At 36.0% G+C, this 25,619-nt stretch overlaps 1 protein-coding gene across 2 annotated transcripts; it reads right to left on the bottom strand.

Moving 5' to 3' along the window:
* Window positions 1–504: 504 nt before the first annotated feature.
* On the bottom strand, window positions 505–23,784 carry Suv39h2 (SUV39H2 histone lysine methyltransferase). 2 transcript variants are annotated; one of them, XM_077802793.1, is made up of 6 exons: window positions 23,754–23,784; window positions 20,932–21,077; window positions 6,603–7,274; window positions 4,534–4,680; window positions 1,537–1,666; window positions 505–730 (listed from the first exon to the last, which is right to left on the bottom strand). In XM_077802793.1, the coding sequence occupies exons 1-6, from the start codon at window positions 23,782–23,784 to the stop codon at window positions 624–626; spliced, it is 1,233 nt and encodes a 410-aa protein (XP_077658919.1). In that variant the 3' UTR covers window positions 505–623. The 2 variants fall into 2 exon arrangements, with proteins under 2 accessions (XP_077658919.1, XP_077658920.1); XM_077802794.1 differs by having other exon boundaries at window positions 7,143–7,274.
* Window positions 23,785–25,619: the final 1,835 nt, after the last annotated feature.

The following is a 25,619-nucleotide window of genomic DNA, read 5'->3' as shown; positions in this document are numbered from 1 at the left end:
ACATACAGCCTTTATAATGGTCTAGATCACTTCAAAATATGAAATAAAGCTAAAATTAAAACTAATTTTTTTTACATTTAATTTTATACCTTAATTTTTATATCATGAAAATGCCAAGGTTTTAATGAAAAAGTAGAAAATTAGAGTAAAAAAATTCAGTATCACCTATTTGTCTCAAAAACAAGACCAGTGGGTATTAAACAGGAATATAGTAACAAAAATAGAACTTGTATGCATCCCAAATTCAACTATTTCTTTGAAACCAATGTATAAGGCAAGATGAATTTTTCATCTCAGCATTATCATTTTAACACATTTCAAACAGTAAAGGGAGCACTTCTCTGTTCACACAGACTTCATAAGTATGTACATGCGGAGCCATAGTTGTCTTCCATGTTTGATGTCTAACCACCAAATATGTATACTTTAAATTCAGTTACATGACCCTGTGTCCTCTTCAGAAGCAACAGTAATATATTTGGCAAATGTCTTGAAACATGAATTGTAGATTAACATAAGTATAATCCTGATAATAAGAAAGAGTCCCAAATACTTATTTTTAAAGTGTTAACATTCGGGGAAGGAAAAAACTACAATTATCATCAGCTCTGTTTCCTGAAAATTCAGTTGAGGTAACCTCTGCAAGTCACAGCTCCACATTTGCATACAGTTCTGATCCTCTTTTTGGCAGGGCTATGGTCAATAGAATCTGAAGATACATCTCCAGAACCTGAATATACAGAAAAAAATAGAAGAAAGTAAAGACAATTTAGAATGAAATTCAATTTTTCTATTAGTTTTAAAGTAGCTAGCAAGGCTACTAACTCATGCAAGATCACTGAAGTAAGTTTACTCCCAAGGAAATAAAAGTTTTCCCTTTGCATTTATAAATACGAATGTTCAGACAACTCATTATAATTGCTTTAAAAGGATGGTGTAGGCTAGGTAAGAGGTCAAACTTAGGTTATCAGGCCACATTTGTGAGATTGGGTCTTTGCAAAGCTGAAACTTACTGGGAAACCCCAATATACATTCATTCTTTTCATATATTAAGAGCAAATAAAGTCAAGCAGTAACTATGAGAAGGACACCATTCTTAGAAAAACAAAGAAAACAAATTTTCCTATTGTCACAATAAAGCAAATAAATTAAATGTCCTTTTTAAAAGTCAGATTCAAGAAGGGATGGAATAAGTTCCTATGTGACTGAAATCATAATTAAAATTTTCTGAACTAACATTGTTTATTAATAAAATTCAGAAATGTATTTTTAAAATACAAGCAGTTTAGTAATGAAAAGGTGTTGTAATAAATCATTTTCTAAAACAGAGCTCTGAAAAAAAGGGGGCAACATGATATAGAAGATACCATTTCCCAGACAACCAGATAAGCTCTGAATCTGAAGACCAGGAACTCCTTACAGCCTTGATTTCTTTCATCATTAAAGTTAGTTTGTTGCAGATGATCTAAGGCCTTTTCCTATTTTGATTCTTCATATTGAAACTAACACCAAAGAAACTGTACTCAAAAATCCTACCTTTCATTTGATAATCAAATGTCAGCTCTTCTCCAGCATTTATGGTTCTTGTGGAAAATAATGCTATTCGGGGAAGACGAGTATCAAGGTTATCAATGAAAACATTGAACACCTGAAGATTTGGGTCACACTAAAAAGGAACATTAAAACCCATTTAAGTAAAAGTGATGTGAACAAACTGTTTTATATGCTATATAAAACCTTTAATTTCCCAGTGTGTTTATTTTTTAAGGGCCATAATTATATAAAATAATGGTTACCTGAACACAAGCACTGTGATACTTGTGACAGTAGATCTAATAAATCAAGACAGTTACCAAATATTAACAAGCAGGTAGCATATACCTGATAATGAATATGATGATTCATGTCTTGGGCAGGTTATAGTGGGACAGAATGAGACTTTATTGTACTGACAGAATAGAATGCAATTTAAAACTTTTGAATTATTTATTTCTGGAATCTTCCATTAAATATTTTTGGACAGTTGACTGTGGATAACCAAAAATGTGGAAAGTGAAACTGTGGATAAGGGGTAAGAACTATATATTCCAAAATTTAGCTACAAATTCCAAAAGTTTGACTCGATGTTTTACTGGAAAGTTGCTTAGGCATGTACATTCAAAAGTACTATTTACACATATAAAAAATTTTCAAACATACATAGAAGTAGAGAAAATACACTAAATCCCTAAGTATCTGCTTAGCTTCAACAATTATCAATGTTTATCAATCATCATCTTCTAGTCCCAACACTTTTTTTTTCCTGAAGAATTTAAATTTGACATTATTTCATCTATAACATCTCAGTAGGTCACACAATTTAAAAAACCAGAATAACAGTATTTTAAAAATCAAAAATCAGTACCATGGAATAAATTTGAAATTTGTATGGAGTTTCACTGCTTAAACTTTTGTTTATAATTGTACAATATTTTGAGAAAATTCTCCACTAAATTATGGAATATCCAAGAAGAGTGATATAATCAATCATACTATGAAATCAAATTACATAATTAGTTGTCACTGAATAGAATATAAGTGTTTTGGAAGTACAGTTGGCTCTCTGTAACTGTGGAATCTTCAACCACAGACTCAACCATTGGCAGATCAAAAATGTTTGGAGAAAAAAATTATACTTATATTGAACAGGTACAGACTGTTTTGTCATTACTCTCTAAACAGCAATAGTAAAACATTACATTGTATTAAGTATTAAGAGATTATCAAAGTATAAAAAAGGATGTGCAGGTGATGTGCAAATACTATATACCATTTTATGTAAAGGAACTTGAGGGATTCTGGAACCAATCCCCTGAGATACAGAAGGATAACTGTTATCTCCAATTTATCATTAAGAAAAAAATTCTTTTAAAGCAAAAGTTTAAATCATAAAACAAGGGGGTCAGAAGGTCTCTCACATATCACTGATAAACACACATCAGTTTTTTGTTATACAACCCATTAGGTTACCATGATTTATAACATCAGCTGTACAACTTACTCTTTAAAATACGTTTTTCTTATATCTATAACATTGTCTATAAAATGGAGATATCAACCTAACTAGCCCTATATACCTGACATTTAGAAGGTGCCCCCAAATTAACTTATCTTTGGAAGTAGTTTTCTCAGAGGATGCGACTCTGGAGTTATAATTACAGCTCTCAGTTCTTTAAAATACAAACGCTAATGGAGAATAATTTATTATAACTTAGGAGTGAAAATATCCCAACTATTTTAATACTCTACAAACCCTTAAATTTTATTTTAAAAATGTTAACATGCTTATGTTAAGAAAATACAGCAGTCCTCCTTTATCCATAGGAGATTCAGCCTAAGACCCTAGTGGATTCCTGAAACCATAAATCAGTACTAAACCTTATCTTTGTTAGGTTTTGTCCCTAAATACATACTTATGATACATTTACCTTATAAGTTATGCACAACAAAAATGACAATAACTAAAATAGAACAATTCTGTACTAAATGTAATCTCTCAAAATGTTTTACTTTCTACCTCTACACTTTTAAAATACACTTTACTCCTTGGCATAGTCAAATTGCCAGCAACACGACACTTATGTTTTGGGGCCATTATTTTATTTTATTAAGTAAAATAATGGTTACCTGAACACAAGCACTGTGATACTTAGATAGTAGATTAAACCAAGACAGCTACCAAATATTAACAAGCAGGTAGCATATATCTGACAATGTATATGATGATTCATGTCTTGGGCAGGTTATGTTGGGACAGTATGAGATTTCATTGTACTGACAGAATGCAATGCAATTTAAAACTTATGAGTTATTTATTTCTGGAATCTTCCATTAAATATTTTTGGACTGCAGTTGACTGTGGATAAACAAAAACATAGAAAGTGAAACTGTGGATAAGGGGTAAGAACTATATATTCCAAAATTTAGTTATATTAACTCTAATTTAGAGTTAAATATACTTGCAAGTGATTTTTGAGTCTTTTTTTTTTTTGTACTAGGGATTGAAATCAGGAGCACTCAATCCCTGAGCCACATCCCCAGCCCGTTTTTGTATTTTATTTAGAGTCAGGGTCTCATTGAGTTGCTTAGCACTTCACCATTGCTGAGGCTGGCTTTGAACTCAAGATCCTCCTGTCTCAGCCTCCCAAGTCTGGGATCACCGTTGTGCACCACTGTGCCCAGTTTTGAGTATTTTATTTCTTAATTCTCATTTATTAATTTCCTCTGTGATATGAATACCTACCTTATAAATATTATTAATTGAAAGACTAAGCAAAGCATAAAGACTCTGGAAAAACTTGTAAGCACTTCAATGTTGATCTTCCTAATATAGCTATAATACCATGACTTAACAGAAGAGACCTTCCATTAACATAATTTGAAAGGGTATTAAAAATGATTATTCTTCAGCCATGGGAATTCATTAAAAGCAGTATTAAAAGTAGTATTAAGTTGATTTGTCTTATCTATAATTTAAGCATTTTTTTTTCTTACACTGTGATTCACAAAATGAGACACATTTCCATATCGGGCTGCATCCACTGTGAATTCATCAGATTCATAATCCAGATCAAAGAGATATGTGATTCCTTTGTTGTCATATAACTGCCCCCGTCTTTCAGCTTCTTCACTTGTGATTACCTAGATAAAAAACTATAGTATATTATGTAGCTATTGCTGAACTGAAGAAACATTCATCCACAGATTATTAATATATTGATGCCTACAAATGTTTAAAAAAGAAATTTAAGTGTTATCAAAACAAACATTCAACATGAATTAAGAGCTAGATGAAAGAGGCAGGAAACATGAAGGGAGAAAAGCTGATGGTGAAAAAGAATAATTCTTCAACTTTTTTAAAAATTAAATTTGAAACACTCATTACTTTCATTGTTATAAGGCTGTTCAAAAAGCTGTAAATATAGCCTCCTATAGGACATAAGCACATTTACAAGTGTAAATTTTCTAAACGTGCTCTGAAGGCACATTTTTCCTATAACTAATCTGCACACAGTTACAAGTGGAAATTTATTATATAACAAGAGAAGGTATGTTAAATTTGCAGTCAATTGGAAAGTTTTGTAGAAAATGTAGCATGAAATTCTATAGATGAAAAATCTCCAGCCCCTGGATGATAAAGTTAACAGTGGTAGTGTTTGCCTTCCATGTGTGAGGCCCTGGGATCTATCCCCAGCATAAAAAAACATCATCTATAGTTCTGCTCTTAGGAACACAACTTTATCACAAGCTCAGTTCAATAAACCAAAAATGTCTAAAGTGATTCGTGCTATCAACCAAATTTGACTGCTATATTTAAAAAAAAGAAATATATAAGATCCAGCTTCTTGAATAATGATCTATAATAATCTGCCATTGTCTAAAAACAAAGGATCAAAACAAGAAGAATCTCATATAATTTCAGAATCTTAGAAGCCTATAGAAACCGGTCAGATTTGATGATCCCAGACAAGCAACCACATTCACGTTCCTAGTCCCAGCTTGATCCATCATTCAGTTTTAGGTAGTGTGGGGGCACAGTCAACAGTACTCATTTTGAATCTTGATTCTTCCTGATAACAATATAATCTATGTGATATTGGGCAACTTCCTCAATTTCTCTGTATCTCAGTTTCTCTAATAACATAGTTAATAGTTCTACCTCATTGAGTTGGGAAGATTATTGAGTTCATATAATAAGATGCTTAGAATAGTATGTGGTATATGGTGAATATTATTTTTATATTTATGCATGGTTTGTATATAAATAAACTTGATAATATTTGGTCATTTGGAGAATGGTCTACAGTTCAAAGTATCTGATTTTCAGATGCAGTTTGATTTTCTTATAGATGCAATAAATGCTTTTGTGTCCCCTTTTACAATACCTATTTATAAAGTATTGATCTACTCTATATTTTTCATGTTGATACAAAATAAGTATAGCCAAACGTAACCATATTTGGCCAAATTATATAACTTTAAAGTTATATAATTATATAACTTTAAAGTTTCAATGTCAGTATGTGTTTAGGTCTGATTTTCCTCTTAACAAAACTATAAAATAAAAATTACTTGTTATATTTTAAAATGTACACATACTATGTTCAATGACTATAAGTGGGTGTTTTTTGAAAAACAGCTGTATAAACTTGTCATTATATATTTTTGCTCAGATGTAAAATTAGAATTTTCCTTTTGACGAGGTGGTTACCGAGGATTGAACTCAGTGACACTCAACCACCGAGCCACATCCCCAGCCCTATTTTGTATTTTATTTAGAGACAGGGTCTCACTGAGTTGGTTAGTGCCTCACTTTTGCTGAAGCTGACTTTGTACTCTCGATCCTTCTGCCTCAGCCTCCTGAGTCCCTAGGTTTACAGGCTGTGCCACTGCACCTGACCAAAAGTTTACATTTTTAATTATACCATTGAACCCTTCTCCTAAACCTGAATTTTTTTTAATATTTGCAAATGATGTATCAAGTATTTATGTTAATTGAGGTAAAAAGGTAACGATACAAAAATATAAACCTTACAGGACATTATGTGATAAACTGAACGTACCTCTCCAACATATTCCATGACAAAACTCATTTTTTTAATCTTCATAAGGGTTTTTACACCCCAGCCACAGCCATTGCTAGTTCGAAAGATGCAAAGTGAATACTGTGTGCCTTTTTGTACAATCCTATTGGGACAATCAGGTCCACATCGGCACCTTGAGTTGCATTCATAGATGGGGGTACCAGGTGGGATTCTAATTTGCTGGTTCTTATTATAAGCCAAAAGAACTCCAGCTTCAGCAGGACAACATTTCTCAAAGTAACAATCTGTGCATGAACAACCAAATGTAGCTTCATTGACTAAGCTGATCCCAGGAGCTGGTTTGTATTCATTAATGTAGAAGAAGTCTGAAGGTGGACCCTCTAAGTCAACAGTATTTTCAACAAATATCATTCCTTTATGATTCTTTCTTCTGTTGAGTTCATCTTGCCATCTCTGCAGAGCTATCCTTTGTTTGGCTTTCTTTACAATGTATTCAGCAACAGCAGGTTTCAAAGCTTTGTTATTGTCTTTTGAAATTACTGATTTGCCTTTCTTTACCTGAGATAAATAATTATGCCTGTCATTAGAGAATTGTTGAAGCAGTAACGGACACTTGAGATTTTGTAAGGGTTCCCAAGTATTTGTAGAATCTGGCCATCCTTTCCATTTTACAAGATAATATTCCATATCCTTAAAATGCAAAAGAATGCAATTAGATCATGACATATTATTTAAGATAATTAAGCACTTTAAAGAGTAAGCTACCATTACCATTTTTCTTGAGAGATTTTAGAATACGTGAAGAGCCGTAAGTTTCTATCAGTTGAAGTACAGATCACATAAACTATTTTTCTTTATATTACATAGAATAGAATTTATATACAGCATAACATATCTGACAATAGGTTAAAAAGTCTTATCTAGAGAAAAACAGAGATACTAAAATTTATGAATATTTGACTAAACAGCTATTAGGTTAAATATAAAATCATTTATTGTAATTATGGAAATATATGATCCTAAAGCTAACTATCCATGACTTATGTTAGTGGCTTACTTGGCTAGCATAGATGCAGGCTTTCTTTAAGGTCCAGGACTTAATATTGTTAACTGGACACTAGGGAAATTATATTTCTTAAGTTATGGGCACTCATCCCCTAGATATACTAAAGATGCACAGTCACTGCTCAGCTACTGAGAACCTGAAATGTGGCTAGTCTGAATTGAAACATGCTTTAAGTATAAACACACTGAATTTTATAGACTTGGGCAGGGGGAGTAAAATACGTCTTTCTAAGTTGAAAAAAATACTGATCAGGGACTAGGGTTATGATTCAGTGGTGGAGTGCTAGCCTCCTACATGTGAGGCCCTGGGTTCCATCTTCAGCACCACATATAAATAAACAATTTAAAAAAGATATTTAAAAAAATACTGATCACGTGTTGAAATATTTTGCATATTTTGGATTAAATATACTACTGAAAGCAATTTCACCTCTTCCTTTCTACTCTGTTCAACAGGGAAAAATTTAAGATATCCTGTATACACTGTATTTCTATTGAATGACATTCTAGAGAATGCTAGCCTTATTTAGAGTCAGCCATAACTAATCAATTGGATCAGGTAACTACCAAGGCACTCCAGCTACCAAAAGTCAAATATTTTGACTTATCACTCAAACTGATGTTGGTCATCATGGTATCTTGAATCTTGTGTTTGTTTACACCACAGTAATATATTTTCTTTCCTTAAAATCAGGCAACATCTTGTTTCTTAACTTTCTCTTTTAAAAAGTTAAGCAGGGCTTGGTGATCCTGTAATTCCAGCAACTCCAGAGGCTGAGCCAGAGGCTGAGCCAGAAGGATCCCAAGTTCAATGATTAGGATTAGCCTTTAGCAAAGCCCTAAGCAATTTAGTGAGATCTGTGTCAAAATAAAAAATAAAAATGGCTGGAGGCTGAGTACCATGGCGCACACCTGTAATCCCAGCAACTCAGGAGGCTGAGACAGGAGGATCCTGGGTTAAAAGCCAGCTTCGGCAACAGTGAGGAGCTAAGCAACTCAGTGAAACCCTGTCTTTAAATAAAAATACAAAATAGGGATGAGAATGTGGTTCAGTGGTTGAGTATCCCTGAGTTCAATCCCAAGTACCCACCCCCCCCAAAAAAAAAATGCAGTTAAGGATATAGAATAAATTTATAAATTCCAAAGTGAAGTCTCTCACTACCTTTTTCTCATCCTCCTGAACAACTAATATATCCACATGCCCTAAGATAAAATAAGCTCATAAAATTCTTCTGAAATATGAAAGTAATTAAACTGCATCTGACAATTTCTAAGTATCATATAATGTGGGGGATAATGAAAAAAAAAACTTAATTGGGACTAAATTTGCCTTTCCCTAAAAAATTTAGTGAATTTTTATTATAAAGTAAGGATGTACAGGACAGTTATTTAAGTATCCATTAATTCCCTCCATCCCCCACCAAAGTGCTGGGGATAGAATCCAGGGGTCTCTTGCAGCTGGGAAAGCACTCTCCCACTGAACTATTCCTTCTCTAAGCCCATATCCACAATTTAAAAATGACAAATAACCTGGAAGGTCTAGGCTGTGTTCCCTAGCATACTGCTGAAGATAAAAACTGGACTAAGGAACACTGTGACACATTCACGACTGAACTTATTTTATCCTCATTATCTATATCTTAATGTTTTATTTTATTTTACTCAACAAGCAGTAATTCTTATGAATAAAATTAATTTGCTTTTTGAAAACTGCAAAAAAACCATTTTCAAAAAACCCATTTCTGTTAAAAAATGTGTTAAATTATGGTCTAAGGACATGCACAAAAACTGTATTTCCACAGAAATAAATAATTGTAGTGCCAGACACGGAAAAAAATAAAAAAAGGACTAGATGTACAACAAAGTATTTTTGTCAAATTAAGCCTAAGATCTAAAGATTTCTTCCCTTTATTAGATGCCTGCTAATAATAGTCCAAGTATGTTGTTATCTATACTGAAGCAGACATGAAATACATTTGGCAGTATCTAACATATATCACTCTGAAGTTTTAAAAATTTTTTGAAGCCAGAATAAAGCAATGCAACCCTGGTCCTTTTTTTTTCCCCCTGCTACATTTTTTCCTACAATAGTCCTGACTTACGCCAAACATTGAAAGAAAACAAAGAAACAGAAATCCAGGCTGTTAAGTCAGATGGTTAAATATAATCCAGTAAAGTTAAAAGCATCTAACTCTAAAGTTTATTTCAAATTTAATCTATTGTACTGTTTAATCTTGCATTTAAGTGACTAAATTTTATATATTGATCACATTGGCACCTACTTAATTTATGGGGAGTAAGTATACTTAGAAAATATGAATGCCTCTGACAAAAGAGTATAGAAATATTTTATCTGTGGTCTGTAGACATTTTACAAGCATATTTTATTTTTAAAAATCTAAAAGACTTTCTTTTTTGAAAAATAATTTTACAAAGGAAAATTAAGAAACAAGTTCAGTTAATTCAATAACCTTAAATCCTAAGTCAAAAAGCTCATAGACATATATATATATATATATATATATATATATATATATATATATATCAGTATCTTATTCTGATGCGTAATCAACTCTTGATTACCTTTAGAAATGGAATACAGCAGTAAAAAATAACTATGTAATTTGGAATGCACCATACAAAGTTTTTTCTTCAAGACATTTCCGCCCAATATATTTGGCTTAAATTAAATTTAAATATTTTAGTATATATAACAAATATATGAAAGTTTGGGCACTGGAGCATGAAGAAACAATAAGGTATTACAATCCTTTACAAATAAAATTTAATTGGAAAAAGAAGGCAATAATATGCGAAACAGCTAGCAGTGCAAGGCAATATAATTTTCAATGCCAAAATAATTAAGTCAAGCAATACCACTAGAATATAAAGAGGAAAATCAGTATAGTCCAGATAAAGGGAACAGAGGAAGTAGAACCAACTATACTGTGAAAGGCTGACAGAATTTGTTGAGTAGGGAGCATGGCAGACAGGGTGAGAAACACAAGCAAAAGCTTGAAGCTAAGATTTGCATGAAGTATCCAGAAAACAGATAAAAGATGAACTTGTCTAGCTTTAAAGTTCAGAATGTTGAATCAAGATAAAACCAGTGCTAAGCTAAGGGAAGAACAAATTTTAAACAACCCTGACTATTTGGCTGAGGAATCTGAACTGGCCCAATCAATCTTACAATTCTTAGAATACATGGCATTTCTGTGGGGAAATTCTAAATACATTTAACTCCACCTAATTAGTAAAGTTTATTAATCTAATTGCCAAACCAATGAATTCTTCAATCCTCACCTAATTCAAGCTCTCTGAAGCAATAGCCCTCACTTGACCATTCATTAGGCTTAAATATCATGATATTGTTTTCATTCTTGTTCCTTTTCTCATTTTCTTTGCTAAGATTGCTTCCTCTGTCCATCACTTAATGTAGATACTCAGGACCTGTCCTTGACCCTTTTTACACTAAAAAAAGTATTGATGCCTTTTGGTTATCTGGTGGAAGCTATGGAAATTTCCATAACAAATGTCAGATAATATAACCTTTTGAGTAATTTCAGGGTGTTTGGATTCTAGATTAAGAATTCCTCAACACTGGGAATGGTGGCACACACTTGTAACCCTAGCAACTCATGAGGCTAAGGCAGGAAGATCACAAGTTCAAAGCCAGTCCCAGAATTTGGTGAGGTCCTAGGCAACTTAGAGACACCCCACACACACACCAAAAAAAAAAAAAAAAAAAAAAAAAGGCTGTAGTTGTGGCTCAGCCATTAAGTGTTGGTTTCAGTCCCTGGTACAAAAATAAATAAACAAGGGGCTGAAGTTGTAGCTCAGTGGGACAGCACCTGCCTAGCACACGTGAGGCACTGGGTTCAACCCCCAATGCCACATAAAAATAAATAAAACAGGTATTATGTCCATCTACAACTAAAAATATTTTTTTAAAAAAACACCTCTATAAATTCTCTTTCTGAGCAATGTTGCTATACCAATAGTAGTTAACTATATGCTGATGATTCCCAAAGCTTTATCTCCAACTCCATATATCCAACAGCCTACTTGATGTCCAAAAGATTCTCTTTTTTTGTACTAGGGACTGAACACAGAGGTCCTTTACCACTGAACCACATCCCCAGCCCATTTTATTTTTTGAGTCAGGGTCTAAGTTGCTTAAAGCCTTGCCAATTTGCTGAAGCTGGCCTCAAACTTGCAATCCTCCTGCCTCAACCTCCCAAGTCACTGGGATTATAAGTGTAGACCCACCATACTCAACACCAAAATGTTCTTAAAGCAATCTACCTGCATGAAATTCACCACTGTCCTTCCTCAACTGATTCCTTCTGTATTTCTTGTCATGATGAATCTTACCTTTCTACCTTTTCATACAAGCTTAAAAAACAGGGTGGCAATCTCAATTCCTGTCCATTTCTATTATTATAGGTTAGTTACTTCAGGCCCTCAATTTTTGCGTAGATTATCACATTAATCTTCCAACTAGTTTCCCTGCTTCCAAACTGACAATACTTTAGTCTATCCTTCTTCGTAAAGTTTTCCTCATTAAAAAAAAAGAAAATTATTCCCCCACAGCCTATAAAGTTCAAATTTCCTATTATAAAAAAAGTAGGTATTCTTAAATTAGTCCACTATCACTCTGACTCAATCTCCCATTATAATTATATTCCCATTCATATTCTACCCTTTAGACATAGCTAGTGCTGGTGCTTGAATATACCAGACTTTTTCATATCTTTTTGCTACTTTGTTCACAAAATTCTCCCTGATTAGAATGGCCTCTCAGTTTGCCTAGTGAATACTTATTTCAGTACCATCTTTTTATGTGTACAGAAACCTACTTTCAAATAGCTCAAATGTTACCTCTTCTGTGAAGTTGTTTCTGCCTTTCTCAAGAACTGATCATTGCCAACTTCCTTGTGTTCCCCTTTCCTTCTTCCCTCCGTTTTTCTAGTACTGGGCAGAAGCCAGGGCATTCCACCATGGAGCTACATGCCCAGACCTTTTAATTTTTATTTTGAGACAGTGTCTTGCTAAATTTGCCCAGGCTGTCTCCAAACTTGTGATCTTTGTGCGTCAGCCTCCTCAGTCACTAGGGCTACAGGTATGTGCACCACATTCAGTTTTGTTTTACCATTCCATTTTAATCTATACATTATTGTGAGAAGGATGGAATTTTATTCTTCATAGCCCCAGAACAAGCAAAACTGCTCACCATCTTAGGCTTTGGTTAGATGTTTCTGAATGTGTAACAAAAAAATGACTTATCAATCAATATGCATATAATATAAAAGTCAAAACCATATGCATTTTTTTTTTGGTACTAGGGATTGAACTTAGGGATACTCACCAATGAGCCACATCCCCAGCCCTATTTTATATTTTATTTAGAGATAAAGGCTCACTGAGTTGCTTAGCTCCTCACTGTTGGTGAGGGGGGCTTTGAGCTCTCAGTCCTCATGTCTCAGCCTCCTGAGCCACTGGGATTACAGGAGTGCTTAGAAGTAATATGAGCAGATCAACTTAACCTGGAATTATCAATTCATGGTTCTCAGCAATTTTTTTTGTTATCTATTTACCTACATGTCTACAGCCAACATTTAGTTACAAACATCAAAACTTTAAATAAAAAGTGTGGGTATAGTTATACATGAGAGGACAAAGGACAAAAAAACTTTTCCATCTTCCCATTCATTTTTTTCCTGCCAGTTTTGAAATAATCATCATATTCAATATCAGTGGTAGAACAGCCTGAATATAACTATAAAAACACCAGTGGTTGGTTCTGTGTGAGCATAGTTAAAAGCTATCATGGTCAACAGAAAATCATTGGATTTCATGCCAGTAACTGATAGAGAAGAAACTGTATGTGGCTTACAGATCCTGCAGTGAAAAAAGTAAAATAAAAAGGATCCATGTGAACTAAAATTTGGGTTGTAGTTTAACAATTTTTAAATTTTTTAAATAATTTTTTTAACAATTTTTCTGTTATTCTAGTTCTTTAAAAGCCACTCTAGGTGCAATCAGTCTTTTAGAAATATTAAGCTATTATTGGATGTGGACCATTCTGTTAGTTTGTGCCAGTCTACTGACTGTTCTAAAGACACAGAAGCAGTTGTACACTTTAAGAAATCAAAGCAGTCAGGTGTATTGGCACACACCTATATTCCCAGCTACTTGGGAGGTTGTAGCAGGAGGATCACAAGTTCAAGGATAACCTGGGCAACTTAGAGATACTCTGTCTCAAAATAAAAAATAAAAAGGGCTGGAGATGTAGCTCAGTGGTAGAGTACCCCTAGGTTCAATCCCTAGTACACCACAGACACACACACACAAAAAAAATCAAAGCTGAGGGTAATATTTGTTACTTCAGGAGAAACTCCACCAATGTGTAATGGGCACTCTTGATCTTCACTGCTCAGCCAAGTATGTTAAGTATAGGTCTGTCAGAAATTACTCTATATGAAGGGGTACTATAGCGGAACACTTTGGCAGGAAAACACACACACACACACACACACACACACACACACACACACACACAGACTGAGACTACAATTTACATTAAATTCAACTAGACCCCCGGCATAGTTCATAACAGTAATAACCCTTTTGTTCTGCCAGACAGCACTCTTTCCAGTTCCCAGCTTGGCCATTTCAGATCTCCCACTTTGCTCAAGGTCCCCCACCCCATAATCTCCTCCACTATCTATATAACCTTTGTTCTAGCCTTCCATGGATCTACAACTATAGAGCATGTGGATGTAGATACAATAAAACATATATTTCACCAATTGTTTCTCTTTTCCCATCTCTTCAGTTTTCCCTGACTACTGATTCTCATTAGCATTTAAACTTCTACTTTTTAAAAGCAAAATAAAATAAAACCTCTTTTTAGATACAAATGCTTTTATGTTAGGAAATCTCTAAAAGACATTAAGAGTGAAAGGCTGGAACTTGGTCACGGGGTAAAAGATTTCAGTATACAGCCTTTCATAACATTCCGTTTTTTCAATCTCATGCATGTATTACCCACTCAAATGTTTTTAAATAAAAAACTTAAAGTTATAAATATCTTATGTCCTATCTTGTCTTTTCTCTCCTTTTCTTTAAAGCTTGGATTCTTGGAAGAATTGTCTGTACTACCTGACTATTTTCTTACTCCTCCAATTTATTATTTAATTCTTTTGGCTCTTCTATCCATGCCACAGAAATTAAGGGCATCAATGGCCTTTTGACTACTAACTGCAATGGATCCTTTACAGTTCATCTCCGACCCGCTGTTCAATACTGTTGTTGACAGAGTCTCTTCCTCAGGCTTCCATGATTACTTTTCCAGGTTTTTTTTTTCCCCAAACTACCTTTCTTGCCAGTTTGTTTGAGTCTCTTTGATAGAACTCTTTTCTACTGATCGTGTAGTAGTCCTTGCTCTACTCTTCTTACATTTGTACTGCTTAGACTACTGCAATAACCTTTTGCCACCTTTTCCACTATGGGCACAATAAAGAGAGTAATGTTTTCAACATATACACCTCATCAAGCCATTCCCATTTAAAACTACTTAATGGTTCCCTACTGCCCTTAAGATGAAGTCCAGAAATCCTTTTACTGGCCCACAAAGGCACTGTACTTTCTGGGTTCTGCCAGTCTTCCAGCCTCATCTCACTGCCTCTTGGTATGTTCAATTCACACTTTCTATTCCTTGAAGAAGTCAGGCAGTTTAGGGTATCAAAACCCATCCCCATCTAGCTTTCCATTCTTTGGGACATCAGCTTAAATATCAGTTCCTCAGTGAGTCCTGCCCAGGATTAAGTTTCTCCAGGATAAGTTAGATCCCTGTTACATTAGCACCTACCTCCACTATAATTAAATACCTTGAATAAGCACTTAATACTTTGTTCTAAGCATTCTTTATCTCACTAAAAGATAAAATATATAGCAGCAGGAACTAGGCCCCGATGTCCTCCATTGCTGAGATTCCTAGTTCCTAGCCCAGGGCACAGTAGATGGCTAATATATATATATATATGTTGAGTTAATGAACAGCTATTTCCACTCCCAAGAGTTCATTCACTATCTTTCTGCCAATTACTTCAAAATCTATTTCCAATTAGATGTCATTCTCAATGTGGAACCACATTTCTAACTTTCTTAAAAGTATACTCAGTTGTCTTCCCCAAACCCAATCTAGATTCTTCTTCCATATTCTTAGATCCTGGTAAAAAGTAGTATTATCTATACCATTTATGCCCAAGTCAGAAACGTATATTTTCAGCTTGGGATTCTAGCTCAGTGGTGGAGCGCTTGCCTTGCATGGGGAAGTACTGGGTTCAAGCCTCAGCTCCACAAAAAAATAAAGGTATTGTGTCCATCTATGACTAAAAAAAAAAAAAAAAAAAGTTGGGGGAAAAAAAAAGAAAGAAACCTATATTTTCTAGATATGGCTCTCTTACTGCAACCCTCACCACACCAACTACTTACCAAAATAAATAAAAATTCTAAAAAATAAAATTCACGATCTCTCTTCATTGCCATGGTTAACACTTTAGTTCAAGCACTATCATTTCTTGCCTACAACAGAAATTTAGAATATGTGGTCATTCATGTGTTACTCCCTTCTGCCAATTCACTCTCCTCGCTGTAGTAAAAAAAAAAAAAAGTCTCTGAATTACAAATCAGATGTCACTCATTTTAGAACTTTTCAATTGTGTCCCCATTGCCTTAAGATGTTTGAAATATCTTTCTTATTTTTTATTATTTCCTACTCCTACTTCCTACCACATTACTCTCTAGACAGAAGTTATATAGAATTACAGTACATGGACATCATTTTTTGGGGGAAGCTTTCTGTGATCTACGTGTACCTCAAGAGATATTGTAATGATGTTTGCCATAGCCCTTACTGCAACGGGTCATTTACAATCTTTCTTAATATGCTATAAATTCTTTAAAATTAATAACTGTTTCTTATTAATGTTTATATTCCTGGTGACTAATGCAGTACAGAGCATAAAGAAACAAAAATGTTCAAACACCATAATTTGTTGAGTCTATGGGAAAAAGAACTAGGAAACAGTCTAATTTAAAGTGCTATTATAATTTAAGCATGAAACTAAAAAGGTCCGGTCTAACAGTGATTGTGGGTATTGGAAAAATGACTGAAGTAAGACAATTCAACTCATAATGACTAAGCCACTAACGTGCAGAAGGTGTTCAAAGAATATAAGCTATGTCTGCTTTTAAGCTGTGTTTACAATGATTAGAACAGTGCCTGGCTTGTAGTAGGTGCTCAGTAAATCTTAGCTAGATGAGACAATGTACAAGTATTTGTCTCAGACTAAACTGGTAAGCAACAAGAAACCATTAAAAGGTCTAAAACAATGAGAGCTGGGTTTAAGAAACAATTGAAATGGCACTGCTGAATATGGTACTGAGATAGTGTCTTCCATGAGCTAAGTGGAAGAAGCCACACAGGAAAAGGACAGGGTTATAACTTCTTTCACTTACCCTGAATATATGAGAGAGAGAGAGGAGAAGAAAAAAGTGGAAGTAAGTTAAAGTAATACTGGCACATATATTAAAACTATGTGGTAGGTAGAAGACTGTGGAATATTAGTGAGGTGTTGAGAACACAAATGAGCAAACATGGTGGACTAATAAAGAAACCAGATGGACTAATGAGAAAGAGTTAAGGAGAAACTAAACAGCAAAAAAAAAAAAAAAAACTATCTGAAACTGCACTAGAGCACTCAATTCTGTGCAAGAATGAATCTTGGTGGCACCAATAGAAGCACAGACTCCCTAGGCAATCTATTCTTTCTGTGGAATTGTAACAGGAATGAACAGAAAAAGACAGAGATGGAGGAAACACAATCTGATCACTTATTAGATTTAGAGAGTAAGAGGAAAGAGAAGAATTAAAATATGAAATTAAAGTTAAGTACCCAAAAGTATTTAGGATTCAGTTAATGAAGACAAGGACCACCAGCACAAGATGCAGATTTGAGGGAGGAACAAGGATAGTTTTAAGTATATTAAACTTGGGTACCTGTAGGGTATGCAATTTGAAATGATGTCTGGAATGGAGTCGAGGCCTTGGAAAGATTGAAGAGTCAAGATCTAAACCACTGGGAAAGAGGTCACCTAGAGAGCAACTACAAGGTAAGAAGAAGGCCAACATGAGAGCCTTGGAGATCATCTATATTTCAGAGGACGGATGGATAGAGATGGCAAAAGAGATTCCTAAAGAACACTGAATGAAAGAAAAAAAATGAGTGGAAAAAAGGAGTGGGAATAGAGACATCAATGACAAATAATGACATAGTATTACTACTTAAAGTAAATGTCAGTCTGTTCTAAGCAATCTACATTAATTCATTTAATGTTAATTATGCTAAGTCGGGTACTATAACTATCCTCATTTCAAAGATGAACAAAATGAAGGACAGAAAGGCTCTAACTTGACGAATACCACAATAAATGACAGAATCGGAATTTGAACCTAAGCAATCTTTTTTAGACAAGAGTTTTAAAGCAGAAAAAGTAGCCAGTGGTGTTAAATATGGCAAAGTAATATAGTAAGATTTGAGGTCTTCAAAGTTAGTAATTAGAGAGTCAATTGCAAGGGGTACATATCAGAATAAAATGAGTTTAAAAAGTAATGGAAAAATGAAAAGACAACTCACAGGATGGAAGACAAATTTTGCAATCATATAACTGAAAGCAACTTGTATCCAGAATATAAAGAAAAATTACAACTCAATAAGACAACCCATTTTTTTGAATGAGCAAAGGATCTGAATAGTTCTCCACAGAAGATATACAAATGGCCAATAATATCATTAGCTGTAAAAGAAAGGCAAATGGAGTCACAATGAGATGTATCTCACATCCACTAAGATAGTAATAATTTTTAAAAGTCCAATAACAGTAATAGTGGTAAGGACGCAGAGAAATTGAAACTCTTATATACTGCTGAGGGAAAAGTAAAGTAATGTAGAGCTTTAGGATTTGTGGGGATTGGAGAGCTCCTTAAATGGTTCAACACAGAAATAATTTGACTTAGCAATTCCATTCCAAGAGAAATGAAAACTTATACATGAATGTTCATGGTAGAATTATTTATAACAGTCTCCAAGTGGAAACAACCCAAATATCCATCAAGTATGTATATATAAATTAAATATGATATACCCATATAATACTGATACATGCCACAACATGTAGGAACCTAAAAACATTATGCTAAGTGAGAGAAGTCAATCACAAGAAAAACACATATTACGATTCCTTTTTTAATGAAAGGTCCAAATGGGTAAATCTATAGAGACAGAAAATACATTTAGTGGATCCCTAGGGATGCAGTGAAAAGGTAATTGAAGAGATTTGGGAGGTAATTACTATGGGGTCTAGGGTTTCTCTTCAGGGTAATAAAAAATGTTCTAAAATTGTGAGTAAACCAAAAGATTTGATTACACACTTTAAATAGAAAAACTGTATGATGATATGCGATTTATATCTAACAAATCTGTTAAAAATGAATGGGGGGCTAGGGTTGTAGCTCAGTGGTACAGCACTTGTTTTGCACATGTGAGGCACTGCGTTCAATCCTCAGCACCACATACAAACAAATAAATGAATGAATATATTAAGAAAATGAATGGGAAGTGAAGAAGGAAAATACAGAAAATACTTGTATGAGTGTGGACGCAAAGTCAAAGGAAGATTTCTGAAGGTTAGGGAGGATCTTAAAATATTTATTGACTGAGAAAAATCAGTGAAAAGAGAGCTTGATATAGAAAGGACACTGCAGATTAGGCAAAATTCTAGAAGGGTGGACAGGAAGGAATAATAAACATGATGACTCCTTTGAACAGAAGAATGAGTGAAGACACAGATAACTAATGGTGAAGGTAAACTGAGTTCAGACTTGAAGGATCTTATTTTTCATTGAGGTAGAAGTCTTCAGTCACATGAAAGAGTAAGGGCAGAGAAGTCCAGAAAAGTAATAAAAGTGGGGAAACAGGGCTGGGGTCATGGCTCAGTGGTAGAGCTCTCGCCTAGCGTGTGTGAGGCCCTGGGTCGATCCTCAGCACCACATAAAATAAAGTATATTGTGTCCATCTACAACTAAAAAATAAATATTTAAAAAAAAAAGTGGGGAAACAGCTGATACTAATAAGAAAGCAATAGACAAAAGTCTACCAAGGAGAACTGAGCAATACAAGAATGTTTTAATGGAGTTGATATGCACGCATGTATGACACTCTCAGCTAGACAGGTCAGTTCCGAGCTTGTAAACTGAGATGGCAAATGGTCGGGCTGTTTCAAGGGTGGAAGGATGATGAGTGTGTAGGTGGAATGTTTGATAAGATTCCACTAAGGGGAGAAGGCAGTGACACCGAAGAAGGTGGAAGAAGTGGATTTAGTGACTGATTCAGCATAAATTAAGGAAAAGCAAAAGCGAAGAATTTAAAGCAAGATTTCTGATTCATTTTTCTGAAAGAAATGATTAATAACCAGAATAGAGTTCTTTCTCAGATGTAAGCTATAGATAAATTATTCAAAAATATAATGATAAGGTTTAGGGGCCAAGTGTAGCTTAGCACAGTCAGCACTTGATTAACATGTGTGCAAGACCTTGGGTTTGACTCCAAGAACTGCAAAAAATTTAAGTTTAGAATAAAAAAGTGTCTCAGAAGAACAACTTATTTTTAAGAGGAATCAAAAGAATCTCAGAGAAGTCAAATGAGTTTTCTAACATTCTTAGGTACTAAATGAAGACCCAAAATGACTGAAATCCAGGCAATTCTACTACACTATAGAACCATATAATATCTGGGGGTTTGGCATCATGGCAGGAAACACAAATGGTGATGCTTCTTGAGGAGATTCAGTAACACTAAAATTGGTTTGGAACTTCATTTTAAGTGATAGTGGGCAAATATAATCCAAGAATAAAAGGAATAGCAGGAAAAGCCAATCTGAGCAAAACATTTGTTCTGGTAATCCACCTGGAGATAATCAAGAACTGGATGTAGAATGGTATAAGCACCTTAAAATATTCTAATGCAAGAACACGCTATGCTTCAAAATCCTCTCAGTGTTACTTGGCAATATAGACGACAGGACATATAATTTATCATGGTGTTATGTTTTAAACATTAAGAACAGCTTTGTTCACTTTTAAGGATCTTTTATGCTACAGAAATAGGAAACACTAAAGTGTGATTAAGTCTCTTAAGGAGCTAGATATTTGCCTTACCTTTAATACCTTGTAGTCACACAAGTATTCCACCTCATAATTGTTTAGATTCCTTTTGGTGATTCCAATCGATTTACATGTGAGCTTTTCTTTTCTACAATATTCCTGAAGAGTATCAAGTGAAACTAGGCAAGGCACACACCAAGCTACAATAAGAAAATACAATTCTTTACCAATGAAATAGCTACTCAATTAAAACAAAAAAGAGAAACTTTAAACTGCTACATTCCCACCCTTCAACTGGCAATTTTATAGCCTAAAAATCCATATGACAAGAAATCAGTTATGTATTTTGAAGTAAAACATTAAAGAAGTATTTTGGCAAAGTGATCTTCTTAGATTTTTCTCATGGATTTCGATCCTACCATGATTAATTGACATCAATTTCTTCTAAGCCATGAACAAAATGTTTCATGTCTGTAAACTTTAAGATTACACATAAATGCAAACATTAACAGATAATATTTGACTTTTCTGTTTACATAAAATTTTAATTGCTGTTTTAATAAAACAATGAAAATAAGTATGTCTAAGATTACAAATGTATCCAATAGATTTTAAAATGCAATTATAATTGGTTAAAAAGTAACTTTCATTTCTTTTAATTGGACAATAACTGAACTCTAACTGAAATCTAGTTCTATAATTGCAAACATATATGTCCTACTTTTCCCACTCTGGAATATTACATGAAATTTTAACTCCACTTAGTATTTTGCCCCATGGTGTGTTATCAAAATGAATAAAACCAAGGATTACAATCTATAAATGGAAAGTATACTGATGTTTGTGATACTTATTTTCTGCATTTTTTAAAGTCGAGCATCAGAAAGCACCAAGTATTCAATTTGTGTAAATCCACATACCCAACTGAGCATCAGACATAATCAACTTTACAGAAGCCAGAAACTAATTGTGTTGTGATTTTTACCTTCAAATTTCTGTAAACAGTATGCTTCCACAAAGAATGTAAAATATCACACAAACTGATATTTAGAAAAAAAATTAATAAACAGTTTTATAGCTACCATGATGGTAAACACTAGATGGACCAAGAGTCCCCTGCCCTTATCCCTTGGTGGGGCAACTAACTACATGACTTCAGGGAAGTCTCAATCTTTCTCTGTGTCAATGTGAAAAAAAAGTGTCAGGAGTGGAGAAAACTGGGGTTATCAAACAAAATTTATCATTAACTCAAGCTTTACTTGGTAGCTCTCCAAGGTAGTAGCATAACCTTTGGTGTTTTGAGGTAAATTCCAGGGAAGAGAGAACACTGCTGCTCTAACTTTTTTAACATTAAAGACACACCCTCCCCAACTCACAGAGGGACTTGTCAGAAATCAGCACAATTTTCACCACTCCCTGCCAAAAATTCATAATTCTAACCCAAAGGAAAAGACTGGACTCCGTAGTGCACACCTATAATCTCAGCTGCTCAGGAGGCTGAGACAGGAGAATCCCAAGTTCAAGACTGGCCTGGGCAAGTTAGCAAGACCCTGTCTCAAAATAAACCATAAAGAGGGCTGGGGATGTAGCTCAGTGATAAGATGCCCCCGGAGTTAAATCCCCAGCACCCAAAACAAAACAACAAAGAAAATCCACCAAATTTGAGGAAAGACATTAATTGCTTTGGAGTGATGGTACATAAATCCCTTCCGTTTCCATTTAAAACTCTTGAGGATGTTTTGGGTAAGGTTCATCTCATTGTGCTGATCACTTACAAAGGAGGTTCCTACTAGTTATGTACACAACGTGTTTGTCTCCTGTTTCTGATACCAAATTGAGGATTCCAAACACAAACCTCGATGGACATTATGAATTTGAGAATTTAAAAACATTTAAGAGTACAAAACTGCAAAGTACTGATTTATAAAGGGGCAGCCTATAATAATGGAGAAAAAGATTTCGTTGGCCAGATAAATATTATATTACCATCCAAAAAAAAAAAATCCTTCCACCAGTTATACTAACCCCCGCCATTCTTAAAGGAAGTAGAGTTCAGGTTTAATAATGTCACAAACTGCAAGGAGCAGAACTTGAAACACCTTTAAATTGCAGACTGCATTCAAAGTTCCAGGCTTTCAAAGGGCGCGCGACATACATGCAAACACATGCAAGCACGCACGCACGCGCACACACACGCACGCACGCGCGCTAATTTCTCAGTGTCCACAAAAATAACACGCAAATCCTGGTGGGCAGGAAAGTTGCAAAAAGCCAGAGGTTGCATCCTCAAATGCCCGCTTTCAAGGAGATTCTCCAACGAGTGGAACCCCCTAAGGTGTCCGCACTGTGGGGAGCCTCGCTTTCTCCCTTACCACCCTTCAGCCCCAATTTCTTCCCACCCCCGCACCCCGGATACCAAGGTCACGATCACACCAGCGACTGCAGTTTCCCGCTTGCCACTTGAAAGCCAGTGTGCACATCGCGCGCCCCGCTCCCACCACGACAAAAGAGCTCAGTGCAGCTATGCCCACGGCACCTGGAGCCCGGGACCTCGGGGACCGCTGCGGCAACGCGAGGGCGCCGAGGGCGCAGGGCTCGTGGTGGGAGACGCCGCTCCGCAGACCGGTGCGTCCAGGCTCGTGCAGCGCCCACCCCAGTGCGGTCAGGCGAGACCCAGTGGACTGTGGGCCGGACGGGAGGAGGGTAGCGGCCAGCGGGGAAAGTAGGCGCCTGCAGCGCGCATTCTGGGGTCAGTGTGTCAGCGGGCGGTGTCCCGCCACGTCGCCGTCCCGCTGTCCGGCGGGACGGCCTGGCTACCCCGGCTTCGGGAGCGTGCCTGGGAACCGGCAGGGCGGGGGACCGCGCTCCAGCCTCACCTCCTCGCGCCTCGGCCTCAGCCGCCGCCATCTTGTGGAACATTCATTCAAACTGGCGCGGTCTGACGGAATAGCTCAGCTGGCCCGACGCCCCGCCCTCGCCAGGGACTTGGGGGCCGGGACTGGGGCCATGGAACAAGCGAGGCGTCCTGACGTCACACAGGCCGACCCCGGCCGCAGCGGTCTGCGCGCCTGCGCCCCAAGGCCCGAGTGAGGTGGGGCGGAGCGAACCCTAAACCGGGTAGGCGCGGCCGACCCCTACCTCCTAGTCCAGATTCGCTCCTAGGTTAGGGAACAAATCCGCCAGCCCTTCCCACGCTGCGCCTTTGAGCCACTTTATACAGGCACTGCGTGCACGCTACACATCCAGCGCGACTTTATGGTGTGAAGAAGCTCTCACGTCGTGTACCTCACACAGCTGAGCCCAATTAAGCGCTGTTCCATTTCCTTCCTTTCTGCAGGAGCACTCGGTCTCAAAATTGGTCGCATGTTAGGATCATTAGGAGAGGTTTATCTGCTTGGTCCACTCGCAAAGATTCTGATTAATTAGTGTAGCACATGGCCAGGACAGTGTGCATCTATTTGAAAGTTCCCTAGATGATTCTAATGTGCAGCACATTTTGAACACCTGATTTGATCAGATCTGCTCACGTATGAATCATCTGAGGAGGTTAGTTTTAATGCAAATTCAAATTCAGTAAGTCTGGAATAGGACCTGAGCTTCTGCATTTCTGACAAGCTCCCAGGCTCTATCTGATGCTGTTGGGGGAGCCTGGGTGTGCCACACTGTGGTAGCAAGACTGCAGGATGACTAGAGGAACTCCAAACTGGTCCCACACCCTCCACCCCATTCCTACCCTGATCCCATCCATCATCCTTCACACCGCACCCATAGTGATTATTCTAAATAAAGCAAAAATCTTAAGAGAAAATTGAGAAAAATTTGCAGACAGCCATCTGATAGCTACCAAGGATTTTTAAAGAACCATGTGAAAAATTAGTTTTCAAAACGTGATATTTATAAATTGGAAATAAATGAAGAACTAAAGACATGCTTAGCTCATTCTATTATGAAATACTGCTTAGCCACCTGAGAAGATGTTTATTGTTTTTAATATTGTTTTAATTTTTTTTGTTCTAGTTATTCATGACAGTAATATGCATTTTGATACAACATACATAAAGGAAGTATAACTTCTCATTCTTCTGGTTGTACGTGATGCAGAGTTACACGGGTCCCGTAATCTTACATGCCCATAGGATAATAATGTCCTATTTATTCTACTATTATTCCTACCCCCATACCCCCTCCCCTTCTTTCACTCCCCTCTGTCTAATCCAAACTACCTTCACCACTACCTCTTATTGTGAATTAATATCCACATATCAGAGAAAACATTCAGCCTTTTCAACTTTGTACCAAAAAAAGTATAGGGAAAGATAACAAAATATAAGATCCTTATGAATTGATTTGGTTTAATTGCTCATTTTTACAAATTTAACTGTTTTTCTTTTTTCCTTTTTCCCAGTTCCAGGGATTGAACTCAGGGGTACTTGACCAATGAGCCACATTCCCAGCATTATTTTTTATTTTATTTAGAGACAGGGTGTCACTAAGTTGCTTAGCACCTTGCTGTTGCTGAGGCTGGCTTTGAACTCAGGATCCTCCTGCCTCACCTTCCAGAGCCCATGGGAAGCTGAGGCAGGAGGATCCTGAGTTCAAAAGCAAACAGCACCATGCCTGATACTCATACTTTTCTATGAGTATCTCATTACCTTGGTAAGAAGGAATAAAAGGTCCTATAAGCCCTATACAAGGACATTGCTAGGATACTTCTATAGACCCTCTAAGACTTGAATGAAGTC

This window comes from Urocitellus parryii, chromosome 9 (genome assembly GCF_045843805.1).
Source record: "Urocitellus parryii isolate mUroPar1 chromosome 9, mUroPar1.hap1, whole genome shotgun sequence".
Taxonomy (NCBI): Eukaryota; Metazoa; Chordata; class Mammalia; order Rodentia; family Sciuridae; genus Urocitellus; species Urocitellus parryii.
The sequence above is the reverse complement of the archived record's forward strand: the minus strand, read 5'-3'. Positions and strand labels throughout refer to the sequence as shown.